Here is a 25284-nt window from a genome sequence, read left to right as displayed (position 1 = left end):
GGATGCATTGGGCACTGCGAGAAGGATGTGAAGGCAAAGAGGTGGGTGTGAAAGGACGTGGCCTCTTTTGGGAGAGCATCCGGGTTGGCTGGAGTGGAGGAGGGAATGGGGCCAAGGGGAGGGGAGGCTGGAAAGGCACAGTGGAGGTTGATGTGAGGGCCTGTGTGCACCCAAGGAGTCAAAACCTTGACCTGTGGGCAGTAAGGAGCTAAATGAGGACCACGGTGGCTCTAATGATGGGACCCTGAGAATCGAATGGAGGTGGGGACGTGTCATGGAGGATCACATAAGGCCGAGGCTTGGGGATTCCCTGTTAAGAAGGGTCTGTAGTATCTCATGCAGTACCACACGTGCCCGGGCACTTGCAGTACCACACATGCCCGGGCGCTTCATTGTGTAGGTGACACTCCCTACGTGGTAAAGGTGAGAAAAATACTGCAGTAAATGGTTACTCTACTTAACAGCCTTGTGACATTCTCCAGAATGACTATACAAATGACACTGTAAAGTCCACAGTCGTTCTCTGTGGCCTTATTATATGACCTCTGTGCACGAAACATGACCCCCCTGGTGAACAAACCCATGAGAACTCTGGCATTCCACTGAACAAGTCTCCTTTACACGTGGGTTCGGTCATTCTGTTGATACCAAGAGGGTGTCTAAGGCGACAGCCCAAATCAAAGCGTAGGTTTATCTGGAGACAAAAGTCCTAGAAGAATCTTGATTCACTAGACTTAAAAGACACCACCGCAGAGGAAGTCGTTCAGTCAGGTGACCCCTTGACTCTCACGAATAGGGTGGTCGGTCTGATTTGTGTGGAGTCAGGGGTGGATTTACGGAGAAAGTAGACAATGAGTTTCAGGCACCTCACTTGCCTGGTCCCCTGCAAAGGTCCTGTGCCAAGTTTTTAATTCATAATTTTGTATTATTTATCTGGGGGGGGCATAAATAAAACTTGGACCTGCCCCTGGGTGTATTTCCAATCTGAAGATGACATTAATCTTGAGCAGTAAGCAATTAGAGCCTTGGCAACATTTAGGTAAGCATTTTATGATTCAAGATGGCTCCTAACTGTAAGGACGCTTCAATGGAAAGAACGAGGGGTTGTGTTCACTGTGCTGAAGATTCTGACTTCAATAGACACTTGATCTCAAAAAGTAAATTTGGGGGCTTCCCTGGTGGTGCAGTGGTTGGGAGTCTGCCTGCTAATGCAGGGGGACACGGGTTCGAGCCCTGGTCCGGGAAGATCCCACATGCCGCGGAGCAGCTAAGCCCGTGCGCTACAACTACTGAAGCCTGCGCACCTAGAGCCCGTGCTCCCCAACAAGAGAAGCCACCGCAATGAGAAGCCTGCGCACCATGACGAAGAGTAGCCCCCGCTCACCTCAACTAGAGAAAGTCCGCATGCAGCAATGAAGACCCAACACAGCCATAAATAGTAAATTTGTGCTGCCAGGCCCAACTTTTCGGAATCCTTTTTTTTTAAGTGGGGCACAATTGGCTCAGCAAGGGCGACTAGACAGACTGCTTCACACTTGGTGGGTGCCTACTAAATGCTTAATGAACGAATGGTAGTAATTGAATGAATAGTAGTAAATAATAGTAAATGGTAGTAAATGAACGAATGGTAGAATACAAAGTATTAGCCCTAGCACGCTTGAAGTCCTTGGATTTTTCTGTTGTTTTAATCATTTCAAAAATGTGTGCTTCCCTGGTGGCGCAGTGGTTAAGAATCCTCCTGCCAATGCAGGGGACACGGGTTCGTGCCCCGGTCCGGGAAGATCCCACATGCTACGGAGCAACTAAGCCCGTGTGCCACAACTACTGAGCCTGCACTCTAGAGCCTGCGAGCCACAGCTACTGAGCCCACGCGCCACAACTACTGAAGCCTGTGCTCGTAGAGCCCATGCTCTGCAACAAGAGAAGCCAGCGCAATGAGAAGCCGGCGCACCCCAACAAAGAGTAGCCCCTGCTCGCCGCAACTAGAGAAAGCCTGTGTGCAGCAACGAAGACCCAACACAGACAAAAATAAATAAATAAGGTAAATAAATTAAAAAAAAAAATTCAGGGCTCCCCTGGTGGCGCAGTGGTTGGGAGTTCGCCTGCCGATGCAGAGGACACGGGTTCGTGCCCTGGTCTGGGAGGATCCCACATGCCGTGGAGCGGCTGGGCCCATGAGCCATGGCCGCTGAGCCTGCGCGTCCGGAGCCTGTGCTCTGCAACGGGAGGGGCCGCGACAGTGAGAGGCCCGTGTACCTCAAAAAAAAAAAAAAAAATTTCAAAAATACAAAAATGTTGCAAGAATAATTCAAAGATCTTGTTAGTTCTTGAACAATTTGAGAGTAAGTTGCAGGCATGATTTCCTGTTATCCCTAAAAACTTTACTGCAGATGGTCTACAAACAAGGACAGTCTTCTGCATAACCACAACGTAGCCATCAAGACCAGGAAATCAACGCTGGAACATTACAACTACTACCAACTCCATTCAAGCTTCACCATTTGTCCAAACGGCATTCCTTAGAGACAAATGATACAGTCCAGGATTGGGCACTTCATTTAGATGTCAAATGTCTTTAATCTCCTTCCGTCTGGAATGGTTGATGTGTCTTTCCTTGTCTCTCACAACACTGACATTGTGAAGGTCATAGGTCAGTTAATTTGTAGAATGTTCCTCGATTCGTGTGTGTCTGATATGTTCTCATAATTAGATTCAGATTAAGCATTTTGGGTAGGAATTTCACAGAAGTGCTTCATGTTCTTACTGCATCCTATCAGGTGACACATAATCTTCTTTGTCCCATTATCAACGACATTAATTTTTCTGGACAGCTCCTGCCTCAGGTTTGTTTGTACAAACAGCACAGGAGGACGCCAGCCTCATGCAGACAGCAGCCCAGGAAGACACCCGTCCTTCTTTCCTCACATGGCACATGGAGACCTTTATGGTGCGTAGCCGCCTTTAGGAGGCCTGAGCTGGAGCCAGAACTGGAGCTGGAGCCTCTTTTGAGTCTTGTCCTTGGTCTTTGGCCAGCAGAGCTTCAGACCCTTGGGGCTGCAGGCACCAGCATGTTTCTGAAAGTTACACTTCTACTGGCAAGTGAGTTGTTATGCAGCCAGTTCTAGAATGTATGCCACTGGCTCTTCCTTGGAAACTTCCAGTTTTTGGAGAATGCCTAGGAAATGGCTAGACATCAGGCTTTTTCAAAGTCTGCCCATCTTGACAGCCTATCCCTAGTGGTGTGAAACAGCTCCTTCCTAAAACGCTTTTCATGCACCTGGTGCAGCTGCCCTAGCTAGCTATCTAGCTATCTAGCTAGCTATCTAGCTAGCTAGCTCCCTTTAGTCAAGATTCCCACAGCAATCACCACAACGTTTCAGCCAGTGATCTCTGTCATCTGAAGTGAGCTTTGAAGAAGGGGCTTGTGACCAAGGACCATGGGAAGGTATCTGATGATTGCTGATGTTAGCCAGAGAAGGGTTTATCTTGCATTCCAGGCATTTTTAGGATTCCTGCTGTAAAATGCTACCATCATGAACCATCCTGCCCAGATCCACCTGGTATAATTCCCTAGTTTTACTGTCAAGGGAATAATCAAGATTGCCCAGTGTAAGACACAGTGAATGGCGAGGAACATTTCTGTATTTCAAAGTTACCACGACTTTCATATTTCTGTATTTCATTTCTGTATTTCATTCATAAAGACTGCGTAACGAAATTTGAGTTACGCAGTCTTTAAACACAGCCATTACAGAGTCAGTATCCAGCACCTTTCCTAGCTCAGATGTACCTCTGAACCGATCTTCAGGTGTTCATGCCACCGTGTGCACTTCTTGTGCTCTACTGATTCCTTCGGCAGGAACACTCAGCCTTCATCTTATCGATTGTGCTTGTGTTCAAATGTGTCCCTTTAGTGACTGTGGCGTTCTGTAATGCAAACTGGCTAGGACCTTGAACGAGCCATTACTATAAACTCCCAAGTAAAGCAAAGAGGCTTATCGTGTGTTTCACAGTAAAGTGAGCAATGTCAGTAAAAAGCCTTAAACTTGCAGTTTTTAGACAAAAGTCCAAGTCTAAACATATTATAATACTGTGTAATAATAATAAGTGTGACAATTATCCCCCAGGCTGCTGGAACCATTTGTTTACTGTCAGAGAACAAGGACTGATGTCTGGCAAGATAATTTCCCTAAAAACCCACAAGTGCAGCTGAAGTTCTAATCCTGGGTAAAGCAGAGCTAGTAAAATACCTTACCATGGCATGTGCTTGGGCAATACCACCACTCAGGAGAACCGTAGACCAGATCCAAGTCTTCCATTTTTCTTCCCTTGGTAGAGCACGGACAGCCAGTCTGCAGACTTCAGGAAGCAGCTTTTCTGACACCCTCTTAATGCCTCTGGACTCCACACAACCTGCAGTTTGGTGATCAAATGCTTTAGTGTGGATCTCAGGCTGTTGTGTTCTGTCTTCATCTCCTAAGACTCCCACAGCCTGAGCCCTTGAGCTTGGTGTTGCCTACAGTCTCTGTAGCTTTCTCCAATTCTACGCCCTTGCACACATATTTAAATTCTTCTGTGGTAGAAATGAGTTCTCAGCTGCGTTATGTGCTTGTTCATCTCTCACCTCCTCTAGACTGCAAGCCAGTTATAGCAGTTACCATGACTTTCATATTTATTTGTATGCTTGGGACGTAAGAAGAGACCCAGAATTATTTGTTGAATGAATGAATGAATGCATGCATGCATGCATGCATGCATGCTTCAGAAGGGCCATTTAACATGTAGATCCTCGTTGGGTGAGACTCCAGGGCGGAGGCTGTGTTCACTTGCTTTGCAAGAGTAGAGGGCACTTCCATTACCTGCTACTGTTTGGTTTCTCAGTTTTGTCAACAGAAGATGTTGTATTGGGGCAACAGTAAAGAGTGACAGGCAGGTTTTCAAAAGGAGCCCTTTATTGGAGCAAAAAAGTAATCTGAGCCAATCACACCCTAAATTACTCTTGCTGGCAATGAAAGGAGTTAAAAGGATGAATCAAAACCATTATACTGAGCAATATTGGCATTCGGTGTCTATTACACTACATGCTCAGTTCATATTACTACATTTTTGTAGTTAATAACTCAGTTACTTTCAATAGCTGATCTTGTATATTATGGTATATATTAATTTCTCGTATCATATATAATTGTATGTTAATTTCTCACCCCTAAGACACAAATTCTATGAAAGACTTCTAAGTCTAAAAGTATAGGTTAAAGTGGCCGAAAAAAGTGGATTTGTCTCATTTCTTTCCAACTGAATTGGCTGCTCATTTGACTGAATCAAATAATCCAAACAGGTATTTCTGTATCAAGTACGTGTTGCCCATTGCCTAATACACACACTTTTGAATTAGGAAAAAGCAGCTCCACTTAAATTCAAACCATGTAGTTAAACGTAATGCCTTGCAAGTTTCTGGAGGCTCAGTTTACTTAAAACTTATTTGGATGTGTAATGGTTCGTGAAGTTTGCATTTTTGTAGTAATATCCACTGCCACCTCGCCGTGCAACACACGCACGAACACAGCATATTTATAACTTTATATTTGAAAAGAAGACTTAAAAGCGTCTCTTTGCCTGATTAGCAGTGATGAAAACGATCTGTTAATTGATTATGCAAGATCAGTCAACAAAAATGAATTGGCTTTTAAGGGGAAACATCCTCTGCATTATATATTTTTTAAACATGCCTTTAATTTTTGTTAATGCCTAGTTGTTCCTGTTCTTAGTTTTTTATGTTTGTTTTTCTTTTTTGTCTTGTCAGACCAAATAATTTTCGAGAAGAGTTAAGTTCAGAGTTGAAGCTTAGGCCCAGCAAGAAAGAACAAGCTATTATTACCATAAAATACAGTCTATTTCCCTAATGCCTACTTGTGAACAGGCTATTTTGTTGAAATGTTTTCAGAAAGCTCTATTAAAGAATAACCATGTCTTATACCTAACAGATTTTTAGTAACTATCTGTTCAATGAATGACAGACACAAAGAAAGCTGAAGCTGCTATGTGGAAATGATGTTGCTGAAATTTCAATAAGAATTTTTAAAGTTATAGATGATAATAAATGGCCTTAATGTAAATTATTACTTGACTATGAAATTTAGTACCGTCAGTGTAGCTCTGTAAAAGAAATAAAGGGCTAATCATCACAACTAGGTCCTTTCCTTCTTAAACAGTCAAGGAAAAGGGCAAGAAAGAGAACAAACATCTAGTATCTATATACACCACACACTAACCCAGGAACTTCACAGATCTCAGTTAATCCTTGCAGCAGATAAGAAAAATGAGTTTCAGAGAAGCTTGGAAACGCACACAACATCAGACAGAGAAGGAGGGTGGCGGGCTGGGGATTTGGAGCCTTGGAGCCACTGCGTGTCTTGCATTTTTAACTTCCATCAGGTGGTTCTGGTAGCTCTGTGGGGGAATGTGTAGAAAAATGTTTGAAAGTCACTGTTAAGACCAGTTTGCTTCTCGGCTCCTAACCAACCAAGTGGATCTAAGTGAGGCCACTTTGTAAACAGTCCAGTCTGCGTATCAAGGGGCACAACAGAATTCAAAATCTTTTCCAAAACTTTGTACTCCAGGTTGAATACGGTCTGTTGTTCAGGGGAAGCAGAGAATGTTAAGACCCCTGGCACCATTATTTTCCCTTCCTAGCAATCCTTTTCTTAAGCCAGCAGCAGGACAAACATCTTCCTGAGAAGTTACAGCACTTACTGACTGACCTCAACTCCTTTTGTGCCAGACAAGACTGAATTCCTAATCAGATAAGACAAGGAAAAAAGAAACTACAGAGCTTAGTACTTAAGGTAACAAACATTGGAATCAGACCACCGTGGGTATAAATCCCAGCACTGACGCCAGATTAATATGTGGCTTCAGTCAAATTATTCAATCCCTCTGGCCTTACTTTTCCTTTCTGTAAAATGGGAGGAATAATGGTATCTAAGTCATGGGGATTTTGTAAGCATTAAGAGAAATGCCTGTTAAGCATTTACAATGCCTGGCTTATTGAAAATACTTAATGAGGGACTTCCCTGGTGGTGCAGTGGTTAAGAATCTGCCTGTCAATGCAGGGGACATGGGTTTGAGCCCTGGTCCCGGAAGATCCCACATGCCATGGAGCAACTAAGCCCGTGTGCCACAACTACTGAGCCTGTGCTCTAGAGCCCATGAGCCACAACTACTGAGCCTGTGCTCTAGAGCCCGCGAGCCACAACTACTGGGCTCGCGTTCCTAGAGTCTGTGCTCGGCAACAAGAGAAGCCACCGCCATGAGAAGCCTGCGCACCGCAATGGTGAGTAGCCCCGCTCGCCCGCCACAACTAGAGAAACCCCAATTAAAAAAAGATAATGAATGATAATTTTTATTGATGTGTTCAATAGTTACTAAGTTATATTCTTTCTACATATCTAAATGCAAATGATTTTCAAGGCTGTGAGCTCAGGAAATCTCAAAGGCCTTTAAGGGTTTTGCAACCAGAGGTAATATTTGTGATTCTAATGAGGTAACAGAACTCCTAAACAGAATCCTTTTCAAGCTAAGTTCCCATCCAATAGCTAGTGGTGCCTTCAGATGGTCCTTTTTGCTTATCTTTTTAAGCACGATAGGATTTTCCGTGAATCACACTCTGTAGTTATTTAGTAACTTTCACCAAAGAAGCTCAAACCAGCCTCTGTCACCAAAAGAAAAAAACCTTGAAACTCAGAGAAGTAATACCACCTGATTGATGGACAGCCAGAAAGCAGGGAAGGCCAGACGTGGCTCTGACCACGATAGGGGAATGTGGTGGAAATGAGATCCTCCTGAGACGTCCAGGGAGTGTTTTGTTCCTCTTGCTTCATAAAAGGGTAAATGACAGCACCGAGGTAAGAGAGGAATGGAGGCCCGGCCACAGTCGGATGACGGCCTCAGAGGGCTGGCGGCCGCAGAGGGCTGGTTTAGCAAAGGGCGAGGTAAGAATGACAGAAAGACAGGTCTGTAGAGGGAGCTGGCAAGCGCTTGTACACACAGGAACTGACACTCGAGCGGCTTCGAGCTCGCGTCTGCTATGGTTCTCGCAGTTCCCGCCATGTGGCTCGTGAGTGTCAGGGCTTCTGGCAACTCCCTCCAAAAGCGTGAATCAGTTGATTCTTAGCAGCCCCTTTTCGGTGACACAGGCTCTTTCGTTAAAATGTCACCCAACCGACAGACTGCTGAGTGGCCACGGCGGCCCCAGATCGCCCTCGGGGAAGCTCGGCAGCCCCGCACGCCGCAGCCCCCGGACTCGTCAGACCTCTAGGCCGCCGGAAGCGCTCCTCCCCCGGGTTTCGGCTCCGCCTCGCCCCGCGGCGCGCGCGAGCGTGTCCTCAGCCGCGGCCGGCCAATCAGGACGCGCGACCAAAATAGCGCCTTATAAATGCGTGCGGGCCTGAGCCGCCAGCTCACAGCCGCGCGCTCGCAGGTGAGCTGCCAGGCCCGACCACCTGCGGGGAGGGGCGGCGAGAGCCGGGCCCTCGCGCGCCTGCTTCCGCCTGTCGTAGGCGGGGAGGGTGGTCCGCTGCGGCTCGTCATCAGCCGCGGAATCTGCGTTTCTGTGTGAGTGACGCGGCGCTGTCGGGCTCCACTTCAACAGAACTCAGCGCTACACTCCTCTAACTGCTTTCCTATTTGAAAAGGATGTAAGATAGACATCCTTCCCACCAAGAAATGATCAATTCAGGGAGGCATTTCTTGGGGTCACCTTTCTAGGAGGAGGTGACTTGAGATAGTAGGTGGAAAAACAAAGGCTTTGGCGTCGTGCACACGGGGTTCCAGCCTCTGCTCGCGTCACACACCCGCTCTGTGACACTGAACACATCAACAAACCTCGGCGTGGTCGCGTCTTTAAGATGCAGACAACAGTACCTACCCAATAACGTATTTTTGAGGAGCTCCCCTGGAGATCATATTCATCTCTGTCTCGTTTTCTTCCCTCCCTCTCTCCCTTCCTTCCTTTCATTCTCTCCTTCATTTTCTTTCTTTCCTCCTTCATTCCTCATCTTTCTTCCCTTTTTTTAAATTGAGGTATAACTTTCACATAATACGCTGCACAGATCCTAAGAGAACAGCTGGGTGAACTTTTACACATGTAATCAGCTCCCAGATCAAGATATAGGATATTGAAAATATACCTCATCACCCCAGGTGTCCACCTGCTCCTTCCCAGTTAATACTTATCACCCCAGAGGTAACCAGTATTCTGGCTTCTATTACTGTGTATTAATTTTGCCTGTTCTTAAACTTCATATAATTGCAGCCAAATAGTGTGCCTTCTCCCATCTGGTTTCTTTCACCCAACGTAATATCTGTAAGATTCATCCATGGTATATGCGTACATCAGTAGTTTGTTTACTACTGGGTAGTATCCTATTGTATGAAATATACAACAATTAATTTATCCGTTCCACCATTGACAGGCATTTTGGTTTTCAGTTTTCAGTTATTAGGAATGAAGGTGCTGTGAGCATTCATATGGTCTTTTGGTGAGTACCTGCACACAATCTTGGGTTTATACAGATGAGTGGACATTTTATGTCATAGGATAAGTATATGTTTAGTTTTAATAGACACTGCTTAGCAGTTCCCCCCCCCAAAGTTGAATTGATATATGAAAGTTAGTTACTTCACATCATTGCCAACCGTTGGCATTAACAGTTTTTTGTTTTTGTTTTTGTTTTTGCGGTACGTGGGCCCCTCACTGTTGCGGCCTCTCCCGTTGCGGAGCACAGGCTCCGGACGCGCAGGCTCAGCGGCCATGGCTCACGGGCCCAGCCGCTCCGCGGCATGTGGGATCTTCCCGGACCGGGGCACGAACCCGCGTCCCCTGCATCGGCAGGCGGACTCTCAACCACTGCGCCACCAGGGAAGCCCCGGCATCAACAGTTTTTAAAACAATTTCTTGGTATGTACTAAGATCTCCTTGTGGCTTTCATTTGGTTTTCTCTAATGGATAATGATGTTGAGCCCCTTTACTAACTTATTGACCTTTTAGGTTACTTATTTTTGTGAAATGATTGTTCAGATCTTCTATTTTTTAATGGGTTCGTCTGTCTTTTCCCTACAATTTCTGGGAATGTTTTATATTTTCTGGATATAAGTCTTTTATTAGGCACATGTATCATGAATATAGTCTACCAGTCTGTGTCTTGCCTGTTAAGTTTCTTATGGTGTCTTTATTTTATTTTGTTTTTAAAGTGAACATACAATAACATTGAGTTTTTTAAATTAAAAAAAAAATTACAGTGCTACGGGACTTGACACATGTAGGGTGTAACCACCATAATCTGGATTGGGAACAGTTGCATCACACCAGAACTCCCTGTGCTGCCCTTTTGTAGTCATATCCTTGCCCTGCTTGTAACCTCTGGGAACCACTCATCTATTCTTTGTGGCTATAGTTCTGCCTTTTCCAGAATGTTATATAAATAGAATCATATAATGGGTAGCCTTTTGGGTCTGGCTTCTTTCACTCAGTGTCACGCCTGGGAGATTCATCTGTGTTGCTGCAGGTACCACTGTTTTTTCACTGGTTGAAGAAAATTTGGGTTCTTTCCACTTTTTAACAATTATAATTAGTGCTGCTGTAAACATTTGTGTACAGGTTCTTATGTAAAGATACGTTTTCATTTTTCTAGATTAAATACATGCGAGAGGGTTGTTGGGTTATTTATTTATTTATTTATGGCTGCGCTGGGTCTTCGTTGTGACGTGCCGGCTTCTCTCTACTTGCAGGCTGTGGGCTTAGTTGCCCTGCCCTTTCCAGTTATCTTTTTCTTATTGATTTCTGAATTCCATTATGGTCATAGAACATATTTTATATGATTTTACTTCTTTTAAATTTATCAAAGTTTGTTTTATGACCTGGATATGGTCTCTTTTGATGAATGTTCTTCTGGAAAAATGTATCTGGTGAAATAGTCTAGAAATATCAATCAGGTTATTTGGTTAATGGTGTTTTTCAGTTCTGTATCCTTGCTAATTCTCTATTTGTTCTAGTGATTACTGAGAGAGGAGTGTTGAACTCTCTGTAATTGTGGATTTGTCCGTTTCTCCTTTCAGTGTTATCACTTTTTGCTGCAGGCATCTTGAAGCTCTGTTGTTAGGTGCATACACGTTTAGAATGGCTGTGTTATCATGGTGACCCTTTTTATCATTTGTAAGAACAGTGAAGGGTCTGAGGTTTTACCCTCCTTGCAAACTAACAAGCTATCCTGCCACAGTTTTATGGGTACTGACAGAAGACACAGGCTCCCAGGTCAATGTCACAGGACTTTATTGGCCACTAAAGCAGTAGCCACAGTTTCAGCATGTGCACTACTGCCTTGAGCCCCATTTCCCACTGGATGATGCAAAGGGGACCAGATGGCACCTGTACATGCAGTGGGTTGCATCACAGCAGAGGATCCCTGAGATTAGAGCACCCAAATCTCATAATGGGCAGCAGACTTTCCTGACCTTTGATCCAAAGGGAGACATCATCCTTATTCTACTAGAATGAAAACAAACCAGCCCCTTGCTAAGGAGGGAAGGGCCATTTCTATTTCCAGCGCTGCTGACTGTACAACATCCTTGAAAAGATACTCCAGATCCAAGACAGTCATTGCCTCTGCTCACAAGATGTTGACAATGTTAGAGCCTTTGGAGAATTGTCTTTCGACAAAATGTCCCTCTTTATCCCTGGTAATTTTTCTTGCTCTGAAGTCCACTTTGTGATATCAACCTAGCCACGCCAGCTTTCTCTTGGTTAGTATTTAAACAGTACATTTCCTTTCATCCTTTTATTATTTAAGACAGGGTGTGTGTCTGTGTTGTTTTGTTTTGTTTTATAGACAGCATATAGTTTGGTCTTGTTTTTAATCCACTTTGAAAATCTCTTATCTTTGTATTGATGTGTTTAGACCAGGGGCCAGCAAACTATGCCTGTGGGTCAAATCTTGCCAGTTGCCTGTTTTTGTAAATAAAGTTTTATTGAGACACAGCCATGTTCATTTGATTAAATCTTTTCTATGGTTGCTTTTCCCCTACAAAAGCAGAGCTGAGTAGTTATAACAGACTATATAGCTGAGAAGTCCTTAAATATTTACTATTTGGCACTTGATAGAAAAAGTTTGCTGACCTGTGGTTTTGATCATTTGCATTTAATTGTGTAGTTATTGATATGTCTGGATTTAGGTTGTTTTAACATTTTGTTATTTCTTTTCTGTTTGTTCTCTCTGTTTTTCTTTCCTTTATTTCCCCTTTCTGCCTTGTTTTAGATTATTTGAATATTTTTTAGTATTCCATTTTAATTTTCTATTGAGTTTTAAAATTATATCTCTTTGTATATGTTTTTAGTGATTGCTCTAGGGATTATAATGTACATACTTAATATTTCACAGTCTAATTAGAACTAATATTTTATCACTTTAAGTAGAATATAGAAATGTTATTACTATATAGATTACTCTCCCTCATTTATGTTGGAATATCTGTTTATTTAGTTCTTCTTTAATTTCTCTCCCAGAAATGTTTTACAGTTTTCAGCATAGAGATTGGGCACATTTTGTTGTTGTTGTTGTTAGAATTATTCTTAGGTATTTATATTTTCGATACTATTATAAATAGTGTTTAAATATTTTTCATTTTCAATTTTTTTGTTGTATATAGAAATATGATTGATTTTTGTATATTGACCTTATAGCCAGTGACTTTGATGAATTTATTTATCTATCTATCTATTTATTTATTTATTTTTGGCTGCATTGGGTCTTCGTCTCTGTTGCACTGGGCTTTCTCTAGTTGCAATGAGCGGGGGCTACTCTTCACTGTGGTGCGTGGGCTTCTTATTGTGGTGGCTTCTCTTGTTGTGGAGCATGGGCTCTAGGCATGTGGGCTTCAGTAGTTGTGGCATGTGGGCCTAGTTGCTCCACGTCATGTGGGATCTTCCCGGACCAGGGCTTGAACCTATGTCCCCTGCATTGGCAGGCAGATTCTCAACCACTGAGCCACCAGGGAAGCCCTAAGTTTATTTTTAATTCTAATAATTTGTTCATTTTCTTCTATATAATCCTGTCATCTACAAATAAATGTAGTTTTACTTGTTGCTGTCCAGTTTTTAAACCTTTTATTTCTTTTTCTGGCCTTGTTGCACTGTTTAGGACCTCCAGCACAATGTTGAATAGATGGGGTAATAGTGGATACTCATTCAAGGAACTTGGAAAGACAAGGGCGATTCCTCTTCACAGTGTTCTTTTAAATTCAGCACTGTTTTGTTTGGCATGGTCTGACATGGACCGTTGGAGAGACCGAGAGTAGCTTATTTATTTCCAAAGGCATCAATTTAGTCTTGTGTAGGTTCCAGGGAGACAAGAAGTAGATAGATGTCCCTAACCTACATATTCCTGTGTTCCAATTAGGTACAGACACTTCTTTGGTCAGACCACTAAAAAAGAAAAGAAAAAAGTGCTCTTTTCTCTGGTGCGGTGCAGACCTGCCCATGATTCAAGGCTTAGTGAGCTGAGCATGAGCTGGATTTCAGCTTCTCTGTCCCCTTGGCTGGGCCTCTGTACAGTGCACACATTTCTACATTGTTTGGAGAGGAAGTCAGGCCAGAAGACTGGAGAACACAGTCAACCTCCTGTGGGAAGGTGGGTCCCAGCTCATCAGCAGCAGCACTGAAAATAGATGGCCTGTCTTTTGATGATTCCCAGGGATTCTGACCCCAAATCACTGATCTGTATCTCTGACATGCAAGTGACATTACATACCTTACATTGCTTGTGAAATAATTTCAAATCCCAGTATTAGGAAAGAGGAGTGAGGGATTATCATCACTCATGTCTTGTCTTTCTTTGGTGTCCTCTTGCCTTCATACTGTTATCTCCCACCTGCCCCTTTCTCCCAGTTAGGTCATACATCCATCATCTTAGTCCGTGTGAGAAGAATTTGTATGTACAGGGTCAGCTGCGTTCACAGAAGGCCAAGGGGGCAGCAACCTGGGTTTGGAGGGTGAAATTTGAGAAGCTCTTACTCCCCTCTGCAGAAAGCCTGTCTACCCTCTTCTGCTCTAATCTGATACAATCCACCTGGGGGCATGCATACCTTCATCTGTTTTCATTTTGTTTTGTTGGCTTTTATTAATATTTGTTTGGGGTTTGTTGTTGTTGTTGTTAAGGGTGTTTAAGAACTTTCTATTATAAAATGTAAATGACCCTAGAAGGAAAAACGCATTAAGTCATTACCAGCTATTAGCACCATTCTGTGACTCCATTAAAACATTATTATGGGGACTTCCCTGGTGGTCCAGTGGTTAACAATCTGCCTTCCAATTCAGGGGCATGGGTTTGATCCCTGGTCGGGGAACTAAGATCCTGCATGCCACAGGGCAACTAAGCCCGCGCGTGCCACAATTACTGAGGCCGAGCACCACAACTAGAGAGAAGCCCGAGTGCCACAACGAAAGGTCCCGCATGCCACGACTAAGACCCGATGCAGCCATAAATTAAAAAAAAAAAATTATTGTGTACTTAGCTTTTTTTTTATTTAAAATATTTAATTTTATTTTTGGCTGCACTGGGTCTTTGTTGCTGCACACGGGCTTTCTCCAGTTGTGGCGGGCGGGGGCTACTCTGTTTTGTTGCAGTGAGCGGGCTTCTCCTTGTGGTGGCTTCTCTTGTTGTAGAGCATGAGCTTTAGGCACACGGGCTTCAGTAGTTGTAGCGTGTGGGCTCAGAAGTTGTGGCTCGCATGCTCAGTAGTTGTGGCTCGCGGGCTTAGTTGCTCTGTGGCATGTGGGGTCTTCCCGGACCAGGGATCAAACCCGTGTCCCCTGCATTGGCAGGCAGATTCCTATCCACTGCACCACCAGGGAAGTCCCCACTTAGCTTTCTAATGACCCAGCATAGTTAAGCCTTGTTAGTGAGAGCAAATGGAGAGGAATGAAGAACAAGGAGCACTGAAAGGGAAGTTTTCTTCATCTACAGATGAGGTTGTATATACTAAACTGTCTTTTCCAGCTCCAGCATCAAGGACTCTCAGCGCTATCTGCAGAATAGTGAGAGGAAAAATACGTGAGAATCTAAGAAGGGATGTAACCAAATGTGAGGTGACCTGGTACCGTTGGGGTCCACCCACCACACCTTGTGCTCAGGAAAGGGAGACATGCTTCTTGGGGCTCCTTCCCATCTGCAGTGCTCTCCTTCTCACTGGTCCCAGAGATCCACCCCCGACCCAGCCCCTTAGGAATTTTCCAGCCTTTGCCTCTATTTAAAGCCATGACAGAATGAGCCAGCATGGGGGAGCAGGGTTCATGTCGATGACAGTGCCTGTCATGAGAATTAAAGACCCTTCTCCATGCTTTGCAGCACCCCGACCAAGTGCAAGTCCTGCATCTTCACATCATTTTGTGGATTCTATCTTCTCTCGCACTAGGCTATGAGCCTCTCAAGAGTACATGCTGTCTCTCTTACCCATCTTTTAAAAACCTCTAGCTCTTTGTACGTGGTAAGTGCTCAACTGGTGTTCAGTGAATGAACGAATGGGAAGAGCTAGGGGATGTATCAGATTTCTCCAGGTTTATATGTCAGCACTGCCTTCGATTCTTTCCTCATTTGAACCCTTCACACCCAATGAGGCACTAAAGTCCAATGCTTCTTAATTCACAATGTCTGTTTTTGTGGCTGGCTCCCTAAGTGCTTTCTCTCCTGGGGAGTAGGCTACAGCCTAGCTTCCTTATCACCAGTTCTCCCTTCCTTATCCATCCTGCAGATACATCTTTCTAAAGTACAATTTCAACTTTTCACTGGGCTGCTCAGAATCATTTGTTTGACTCACTATCACTTTTAAGATAAAATACAAATTAATCAGCTCACTCTTTGATATCCTACCATCCATCTGTCCATCAATAAGTGTGTTTCAGTTTCTGCTCCAGCCTTTGGGGAGAAGGAGCTCCATCTAGAAGTCTCTGCTCCAGCCACATGAATTTCATCATTGTCCTGCCTTCAATCATTTACGCAAACTATCCCTACTGGTCCCAACTATAGATCTTCCTTGACTTACAATGGGGTTACACTCTGAGAAACCCATTGTAAATGGAAAATATCGTTAAGTCAAAAATGCATTTAATATAGCCGACCTAGTAAACACCATAGCTTAGCCTCACCCACCTTAAACATGCTCTGAACACTTACATTAGCCCACAGTTGGGCAAAATCATCTAACACAAAGCTTATCTTATATAAAGTGTTGAAATATCTCACGTGATTTATTGAATACTGTACTGAAAGTGAACACAATGCCTGTCTGGGTACAGAGTGGTTATAAGGTATTGGTTTGTTGACTGTTGTCACACACTCAGTAGAAATCGTACTTCAGATTTGGAATTTGGATCTTTTCCTGGACCAGGGAAATGCGGGACCATCGTCTCTCGTGATGCTGGGCAGTGACAGCGAGTGCTGAATGTGTTTCACTTTTGCAACATCATAAAGTGGAAAAATTGTAAGTCAAACCACTGTAAGTTGGGGACCGTCTGTACTTGCATCTTTCTGGTACTTGATGAGCCCACCTCCCCCAGAGAAGCCTCTTGGGGCAATACAGCCTGCCTCAAACTTTCTGTTCAGTGGCGTCTGGTCACCAAACTGAGTGTAGAATGGGGTCCAGTCAATGTTGACATGGCTTTACAACGTGCCAACAACCACGGACCATCCCAGGCAGGAACAGGGAACGTGGAGCAGTGCCTGGGGTGGGAGCTGGGGTGGGGTCAGGGCCTTAGAGTGGCAGACTTGGTGAAAGCTTTTATTCAAGGGCTGACGCAGGCTTCCTATTCTATCATTAAAACACCTGTGCAGCGGTTGATTGTTTTTGCAGAAATCTGCAACTAGAGCGTCTCTGCTTAGATTCTGATCTTAGATTCTGAGCCCCTTGAGAGCTCTGATCTCTCTCTAAGTGCTTTTAAATTCAGTATGAAAGAGACTACAGAACGTTTCCTGGGAACAAGTGTTGAAAGCGGGGAGGAGCATGGAAAGCCGAGGCCCTGGTGGCCTAAGGTAACCCACCCCCTCCTTTGCGGCTCTGTGCCTAGGGCCCACCTGTGTGTAGCGCTGGAGAGAAACCAGCCTGCTCTGCGCATACGTGCTCCTGGGCACACTTTCTTTCTGGGTTATGTCTTTAGTAATTTGTTATCAAGAAAAAAGACTCCCAACAAAGTCATGTTGCTTGCACAATCCTAAAGGTGATAAATTACCCAAGATGCTCATAGACAAGGGTGGGTCCACCTGAGGTCACGTAAAACCAGGGTGGATTGACCTAAGGTCAAAATTGAACAGGACCTGTTGCGAACTGTTGACTTCCCACCACGGCATGCAGTGTAAGTATCATGAAGCAGGAACAAACAGCTTCCTTTTCTTATTGCAAAAATAATACACAATTGTAAAAAACAAAAATTGAGAAAATACAGACAAGCGAAAATTTTAAAAATCATCCATAATTCTATTATATTTTAGCTACATCTTTTAAGTCTTTTTTGCTCCTTCCTTCCCTCTCTGCTTTCCTCCCTTCCTCCCTCCCTCCTTTCCTTCCTCCCTTCCTTCTTTCCTTCCTTCCTTCCTTCCTTCCTTCCTTCCTTCGTTCCTTCCTTCCTTCCTCCCTCTCTCTTTCCCTCCTTCCTTTATACCTTTGCAATGGGAGGCATTTAACCACTTTCTCTGCTTAGGAATTTCATGAACTAGATATTTTCAGTGTCTGTGCTCCCCACCGCTCACCTTCATCCCCCTCCTCTCCTGGGGCATATTCTCCTCTCATCTTTTCATACCCTAGGACAGTTTAAGATGGGGTTGTCCTCATGGGTAGGATCAGAGACTAAACCGAGCCTCGGTGTGAGGCTAACGCCCCTGGGTGTTAACTCTGCTGCTGCTCGGACTACCGCTCCCTCACACCTCTCTCCAGACGTTGAACAGGTGACCGACCATACTGGATGCTCTAATATGATGGTAGCGGTGTTTAGGGGCAGGGCATGGGACAATCAGCAGAAAGATTTTTACTTTTCTTAAATTGAGGTTTATCATACAAACAATAAAGTGCCTGAAGACACTCATCTTAAGTGCACAACTCAAACAAGTTTTACTTTTGTGGACACCTACATGCTGACATCCCAGCTCAAGACAGAAAATATTTCCAGCACCCTGGAAGTTTCCCTTATGTTCCTTCCCAGTCAATATCCATTCTCCCTGCACCCCTGCCTCCCACACATGAAGGTAAACACCATTTTGATTTCTTTTAATGTGCACTTTTTATATCTGGCTCCTTTTGTTCAAAATGATGTCTGGGAGGGACTTCCCTGATGGCGCAGTGGTTAAGAATCTGCCTGCCAATGCAGGGGACACGGGTTCGAGCCCTGGTACAGGAAGATCCCACATGTCACGGAGCCACTAAGCCGGTGCATCACAACTACTGAGCCTGCGCTCTAGAGCCCGTGAGCCACAACTACTGAGCCCGTGTGCCACAACTACTGAAGCCTGCGCACTTAGAGCCCGTGCTCCCCAACAAGAGAAGCCACCGCAATGAGAAGCCCGTGCACCGGCACGAAGAACAGCCCCCGCTCGCCGCAACTAGAGAAAGCCCGTGCACAGCAACGAAGACCCAACACAGCCAAACATAAATAAATATTTAAAATGTGTTAAAAAAAAATGATGTCTGTGAGATTCATCCATATTATTAGTTAATATTTTGAAAACATTATTTTATCAACTTCTTATTTTACCAAAAATGGAACCCTCTTGTGCCCATTGTTTACAACGGCTATTTTCATTTAATATATTGGCAAGAGTTTCCCGTTATTAGCATTCTTCTACTATCGATTTTTTAAATCTGGATAGTGTTCTATATTACGTACATGCCATAATTTATTTGACCAGCCCTCAATTGTTCAACATGACATAATTTCCTCTTAAATAAGTTAGACTACAATTCATTGAACATTCTTGCAATTAAATCTTTGTGCACATCCTAATTATTCCTTTAGGATGAACTCTCAGAAGTAGAATCACTAGGTCCGAGGTCATACACATTTTTAAAACTTTCTCGTCCAGAAAGATTGTACTAATTCTATATTAGCAGCAGCAGTGAATGATGGTATGATATCTCTGCTTCCTCAAGTCTCTACCATGACTGGGCATTATAATTTGAATATTTGCCAATGTGATAGGTGAAATGTCTCTTTAGAAAATAATAGGAAAATTTTAAAAAATGTATCTTGCTTTAATTTGCATTTCTTCAATTACAAATATGGCTGATTCCTTTTTTATATATTTAATCACTTCTATCTTTAGGCTTCTGGTGTTTGTGTCAGGCCGGGTTCAGCTGGAGATAACAAATAGCACTCTTCCTGTTTTAAGGAGGAAGAGCTTTGACAAAGGGAATCCGCTTCTGCCAGGGTCGCTGGAAGAGCTGAAGGGGCAGGACCCTCGTGGGGCTTCCAAGAATGGCTCTGAGAACAGCGCCCCGGAAGCGGCGCCTCTGGTGAGCTGCTGCTTTTGCCCCAGTCAGCTTCACTCTAGATGTGGGGCAGCTGCTGCCACAGTGGTTGAACCTGAGCCCTGCTTGGTCTGCTAGAACTTTACCAGCAAAAACTAATGCCCTGTGCCCTGCTCCCAAGACACACAACGCTATGAACTAAACTGGAACCTCTGCTAATTCTACCACCAGAACAAACAGACAAACCACAACCAAGTGAAAACAACCTAAATACAAAATACCTAGAAATGTTAGGTTAAATGTAACAAATATCCTTTTCAAAACCTATCTGAGGTCAGAAAAAGATCAAGGAAATTTCCAGGGGTCACAAATGGAAAGGGAGCTGGAAATGGGAGTTGTAAGCAAATGCTGAAGCTACTGCCATGGGGCGAGTATTTGCCAATCTGGTAACCTAGATGCTTGGATTGGCCCCGTGAGCTTGGTAAACAATGTCTTGGGGGCCCATGCAAGTAGGGAGACAAAAAAGAGAACTCCACATAGTTCCAAGACCCTCAAAGGGCTACGTCCTCTGGGAAAGGGCTGAATAGAAGAAAAAAAAAATCTGACTTTTAGCAAAGAGAAATAATAAGGAAATTTGTCTTTGCTGTTGCTCTGAGTGGGGGGAAAAAATAGCTTCCAAGACCTTGTAACCACACATCTCCACTTGTCTGGGTTTGGAGTTTGAGGTTTGAATCAACACTGAGTTTTTTATAGTGGAAAACTGGAAACAAAGGAAATGTCATCATCGGGAGAATGGATAAAGAAATTATCTATTCATTAAATAGCAATGAAAATGAATGAGCTAGTGCTATGGTGGTCGACGTGGAGAGATCTCACAGTATTGAGTGGCAAACGTGAGTTGCGGAAGTGGACATACAGTAAACCAGTGCCAGTCTTAGACTGGGGCAAGTTGGGTCCCTGTCCCGGGTCCTCCTGTCTAGGTGTCCCTGCACTTTGGAGGGACTCCTCCACCCCGCCTCTCCGGTGCCTGGGCCCAGATCTCTGGGCAGGGCGTTCTGAGCTGAGGCAGAGACCATGGACTTGCCCTCTCCCACAACCTGCTGCACAGCATGTAAGGTTGACCAGAAGCCCGGAGGTGCTCTGGACTGTGCCTCCTTGGGACTGAGGGCAGATGGCCCCTGCTGGCTGAACTTCATAGAGCAAGACTGGGCTGCCAGCAGGGTGCTGACACACAGTTTTGGGCAACTCAAGGACCCTGCAAAAAATATTTGCCCAGGACCCTGCACATCTTGGGGCAGCCCTGCAGTAACGCATTCAGATGGGGCTTTAAAATGTACAAAATAATACCTAACTAGTGTTTAGTATTATATACACGCTTAGTAAAAGAACATGGAAATGAGGACGCTCAATTCAATACAGGAATTGCTTCTTGAAGGGAGAGAGGAGAATTAGGGTTACACTGGGAACTATTTGAAATGTTTTATTTCTTAAAAGTTGGTGGTGGGGAGTAAAAGGTATTGATTGTATGCCTTTTTACATCTTTCCATATGTTTGAAATATTTCATTAAAAAAAAAAAGGAAGAAAGAAAGAAAAGAAAAGAAGTCACTTGAGCCCCTCCCTGCTCTGGTAGGGGCTGGCGGGTGTGTGGGTGGACTTCAGTGGTGGCAGCCACACTCTTGGAGGGGTCGTGCATCCTAGTCTCTACCTTTTCCCCTGAGAAGACCCCCCTCCTCTGCACTTTCCCTCTGTCTTAGCGGTTTAGTGTATAAACAGATTCTTGTGTGACTCACCAGTGCTTTTGCTAATCCCTTCACCAGCAAATACTTGTTAAACACTTAAATCTTGCAAATGGAAAGGAAATTCCACAGTAAAGTTAAGTGTAAAAGTCATCCAGAATCCTGCATCTTGGACAAGACTGGTGAACAAATAGTTCTATAATGAAACTTAATATATTAAATTTAATCATAGGAAACTTATTGCTTGGATATGAATCTTAAATATTTAAATGTAGGAGTTTTCACTTGGTGATTGTTTCCAGTCTCCTGTGATACTGATACGTGGACAGGGAAGAAACCTCTTAAGATAAATAAACCACACTGGGAAATGGGCCCCTTGCTAAGTTCCCTTCTGGAAGTGACGCCTCCCTATACTGCAAACATTTTCTCCTCTGTGTGGTTTCAGTTCCAAGCCAAACCAGTTCTGCAGCATGCTTTTGTACCTTTCCAGAATCGCTTGCCAGGGCTTTAAAACCCCTTTGCGTCTTTCATTACTTAAAAGCCTCTTTTGAAAGCCTTTGAGTGAATCATCAAATTAACATCTAAAAAGACTCAGCAGCAATTGAGCCCAGGAAGGCTGGGGGCTTCTAACCAAACACACCATAACAGACCTTCCTAAGAGCAGTTGGACTTGGGAAGGGGCTTTGCAGGTGGAAAAAGGGCAGCTGCTGGGAGGTGGAAGCACCCAGGCAGGGGGCAGTAGGACCCCTGGCCTGAGCCCCTAACTCCCGACTCCCTCCCCCTGCCAGTCCCCTGCCTTCCCCCATGTTCTCACGACTGCTGATCAGAGGGCAACCCTCCCTCTCCTTTGTGTTTAAGCCTTTCTCTGGCTCTGCTCTAAGCAGGCATCAGCAAAGGTTTAACAAAAGAATGAGGGCTTATTTTAGCTACTTTCACTTCTCTAAATTTTTCATGGTTTCAGTTAGGTGTAAAATATTCTTCAATTTATATTTTCGATTCTGTTTCTTACTTGTTCTATACAATGTTAGTAGGTAGATATTTTCTTTTTAATGGAAAAGAAGAGATTGATCTTAGGATTCAAACTCAAAATATTTGATGAATCAGGATTCAGTTTAGATTTCAAGAACACTGCTGTGAGGTTTTCTACTTTTTTGGTTTGCCCTAGATTTTTCTTTATCTCTTTTGTCTCCTATATCTTTCCCGCTCTGTGGACCTCTTTGAGAAGAGGGCTATGAGGACTGAAGAAAGGCATTTATCATTAGCCTCATTTCTGATCATTGAGTTTCTTGCGTACTCAACCCTAAAGAAAAATCTGAGCGTACCGCTACCTTTAGAAATTCAGGTAACCCGGTGGGAGGGAGAAGAGTAAATCATGTTTCTCCTTTCCCTAACCTTCTTATGTATCATGGTTTCTAATGCGCATGCCAAAAATTGTAGCTTGCAATTTAGAAGTGGAGGCGTTGGAGAGGGAGGGGCGCGTCTCTCTTGGAGGCTCTAGCAGGTAGATAGCTGTCTCTCTGTGTGCATTTTTTTTTTTTTTTAATTTTTGGCTGTGTTGGGTCTTTGTTGTTGCGCGGGCTTTCTCTAGTTGTGGCGAGTGGGGGCTACTCTTCGTTGTGGTGCGTGAGCTTCTCATTGCGGTGGTTTCTCTTGTTGCGGAGCATGGACTCTAGGCGTGCAGGCTTCAGTAGTTGTGGCACACAGGCTCAGTAGTTGTGGCTCGCGGGCTCTAGAGCACAGGCTCAGTAGTTGTGGCGCACGGGCTTAGTTGCTCCGCGGCACATGGGATCTTCCCGGACCAGGGCTCGAACCCGTGTCCCCTGCATTGGCAGGCAGATTCTTAACCACTGAGCACCAGGGAAGTCCTCTGTGTGTGCATTTTGTCAAGAATGGCTGCTTTCTAAAGACAAACACACTTCAGGTCAAGCGGCTTGGAGACTGGACTTGGAAATATGAGAGACGTTTCAAAGGTAAAAATGCACTGCTTACATGGTGTGCTGAGTGTCTTCACTGGACAGATGGGAGTCTTAGAAGCAATATGGAGCGCTGATTCCTGCGGTTGAATGTGCCAAGGCAGTGGGATGAGCTCCCTTTCTGGGTGTACATCTGGTGGCCTGGGGCCCAGGAAAGAGGGTCTGCTCCTATCTTAAGTCATCCTTGAGACTCAGATACATTAGAAATCTCACTCTAGAACTGTGTCGTTCTGATTCAGGGAGTGAGATGGATGTTGGGAGGTTGCCCAACAAGAAGTCTACTTGTATATGCATTCTAGTATTTTTCTGTGACGTGTGATACAGCCTCCTACCTTCAATTGTTGTGTGGTGACACAGCACCTGGGAGGGGTGTGTGCCCTCAGTGGACAGTGGTGGGGCTGAGCTCCTGGCCGCTATCACTTCCAGGTCAGCTCTCTTGTTTCCGCTGTTGGGATACACGGTTAACGCCACCGGTCACTTAGTGCCGCCTTTCACCAGCCGCAATCCCTGCTGTTTTGGGGATTTGCCCCAAGGAAATTTTAGTCACAGCTCCTTGAACTGCGGGAGGAAAGGCTGGCATTTTACAGACACTGCCAGCCGGTGACAGGCCTTCTGGGCTTTGGGAGGGCGGGGGCTGTCTCCGAGGAGAGGAGGCAGGACAAGGGCTCTCCCGGGCCGCACTCTAGTCAGGCTCCTCTGAGCGCCTTTTCAAGGAGGCCCGGGCTCTGGGGAGCCTTACATCAGCCCCACCAGAACCCCACCCTCAATATCTGACCACCCCTGAAGTCTGACCAAGTTCCTCATCCCTCGACCCCAGGTGATGGATATCCGATCAGCCTGGCCCGCCTTCAGCAGGAGTCCTGGTAGCTTGTTTTAGCCAGAAATCCCCTGTCACCCTTGATGATTCCTCTTAGTAATTTTCCATCTATTTGCCCTCATCCTGCCCTTTGACTCTAAATGACCACTTTTCTTTGTATCCGGAGTTGAGCCCAGTCTCTCCCCTGCTACAAAACCCCTTTGCAGTGGGCCCTGTACAGATCACAACAGTCCTAAGTCTGCCTCACCATTTTAACAAGTATCGGAAGGGTTTCTTTCTCTAACACGTGGATGAATTGGTGGCTGCGTGCCAAGTGCGACTGGGAAGTTGCTGGTGGTTAGCTCCTCCTGTGCTTTGCCATCAAAGGAATCATATTTGTACGTATATAACAGGATAAGCTATTGAAACATTATGTTTTGTCTTGTTCTTTGGGAAATCTGAAAGAATTCCTTTTCCTATCCCTAGAAATGCAGCCACATATCTGTGTCCTAAGGCCTAGATCAAGTATTGCCAAACCTGATTCTCACAAGTAGGTAATGTAAGTTTGTGAAGTGGCCTTATGGCAACAATAGGGCATAGTGGAGACTGTGGCAAAGCAGAGAACACAGTCCCATGAAAAGCCATTAGCTCCAATCAGTTAACGGCACGTGGGCACGTAGGCCTGATATTTCCAGAGCACTTGAGTTTTCAATAAACAATAGGAAGCTGGGTTTTTATGTGCAAATTCTAGATTTGTGTGGGTGTGTGTTGGCAAGTAACAAAAGCAAACAGAGTGTGGGGCAAAACAACTCAGAATTTTGCCTTCAGGCGTCTGGTTTGTAATATCTGGGCTAGAGTCCGATTACCCCTTTGGTTGGGGGAAGGCAGTTATGAGGCTGAAATCGTCCTACACCTTCTCTACCACCAGTGAAGGGGAAGGAGGCTGCTGCGTGGACAGGAAGAGAGGAGTGTGACACCCTGGAGGGAGGGTGGACGGCTTGAGTTTGGGCCTGTGGGGTTCCCCCCTGGGGGCAGAACTGTGCCTTGTGTTCCCACAATGTTTTGGATGGGTCACCTGAGCCGTGTGCCCTCCGGGAGTAGCCAGCCCGACCTGGAAGCCTTGGCTTGGGTCTTCACGCTGACGCTCAGCCAGGAAGAAGGGGACAACCTACCGACATGAGGGCCACGTGGACACGGGCGGGAGCCCCTGGTCCGCAGGCCCTTCCTCAGTCCCCTGCTCCTGCTTGAGCCCAGGGCCACGTAGAACGGGGAATT

The 25284-nt window shown here is 44.8% G+C and overlaps 2 protein-coding genes across 2 annotated transcripts in view; one reads left to right on the top strand and one right to left on the bottom strand.

Annotated features, from left to right (window-relative positions):
• Positions 1-3741: 3741 nt before the first annotated feature.
• The window catches only part of RSPH3 (radial spoke head 3), a 96341-nt gene continuing 74798 nt past the window's right edge, over positions 3742-25284 (bottom strand). Inside the window, exon 9 of the transcript XR_003427810.1 lies at positions 3742-4413. The gene's annotated coding sequence lies outside the window, so the exon portion shown is untranslated. The remainder of the gene's footprint in view (positions 4414-25284) is intronic.
• Positions 14816-22835, top strand: LINC02901 (long intergenic non-protein coding RNA 2901). The gene is given in 4 exon segments (XM_027080395.1): positions 14816-15068; positions 15070-15104; positions 19425-19548; positions 21135-22835. Coding segments are annotated over 4 exon segments (387 nt in total). The 5' UTR covers positions 14816-14972; the 3' UTR covers positions 21267-22835.

Source organism: Aethalodelphis obliquidens, unplaced genomic scaffold, assembly GCF_003676395.1.
Source record: "Aethalodelphis obliquidens isolate GAN/ISIS:26980383/991018 unplaced genomic scaffold, ASM367639v1 scaffold3, whole genome shotgun sequence".
Classification (NCBI taxonomy): Eukaryota; Metazoa; Chordata; class Mammalia; order Artiodactyla; family Delphinidae; genus Aethalodelphis; species Aethalodelphis obliquidens.
This window is presented reverse-complemented; position numbering and strand designations above follow the sequence as displayed.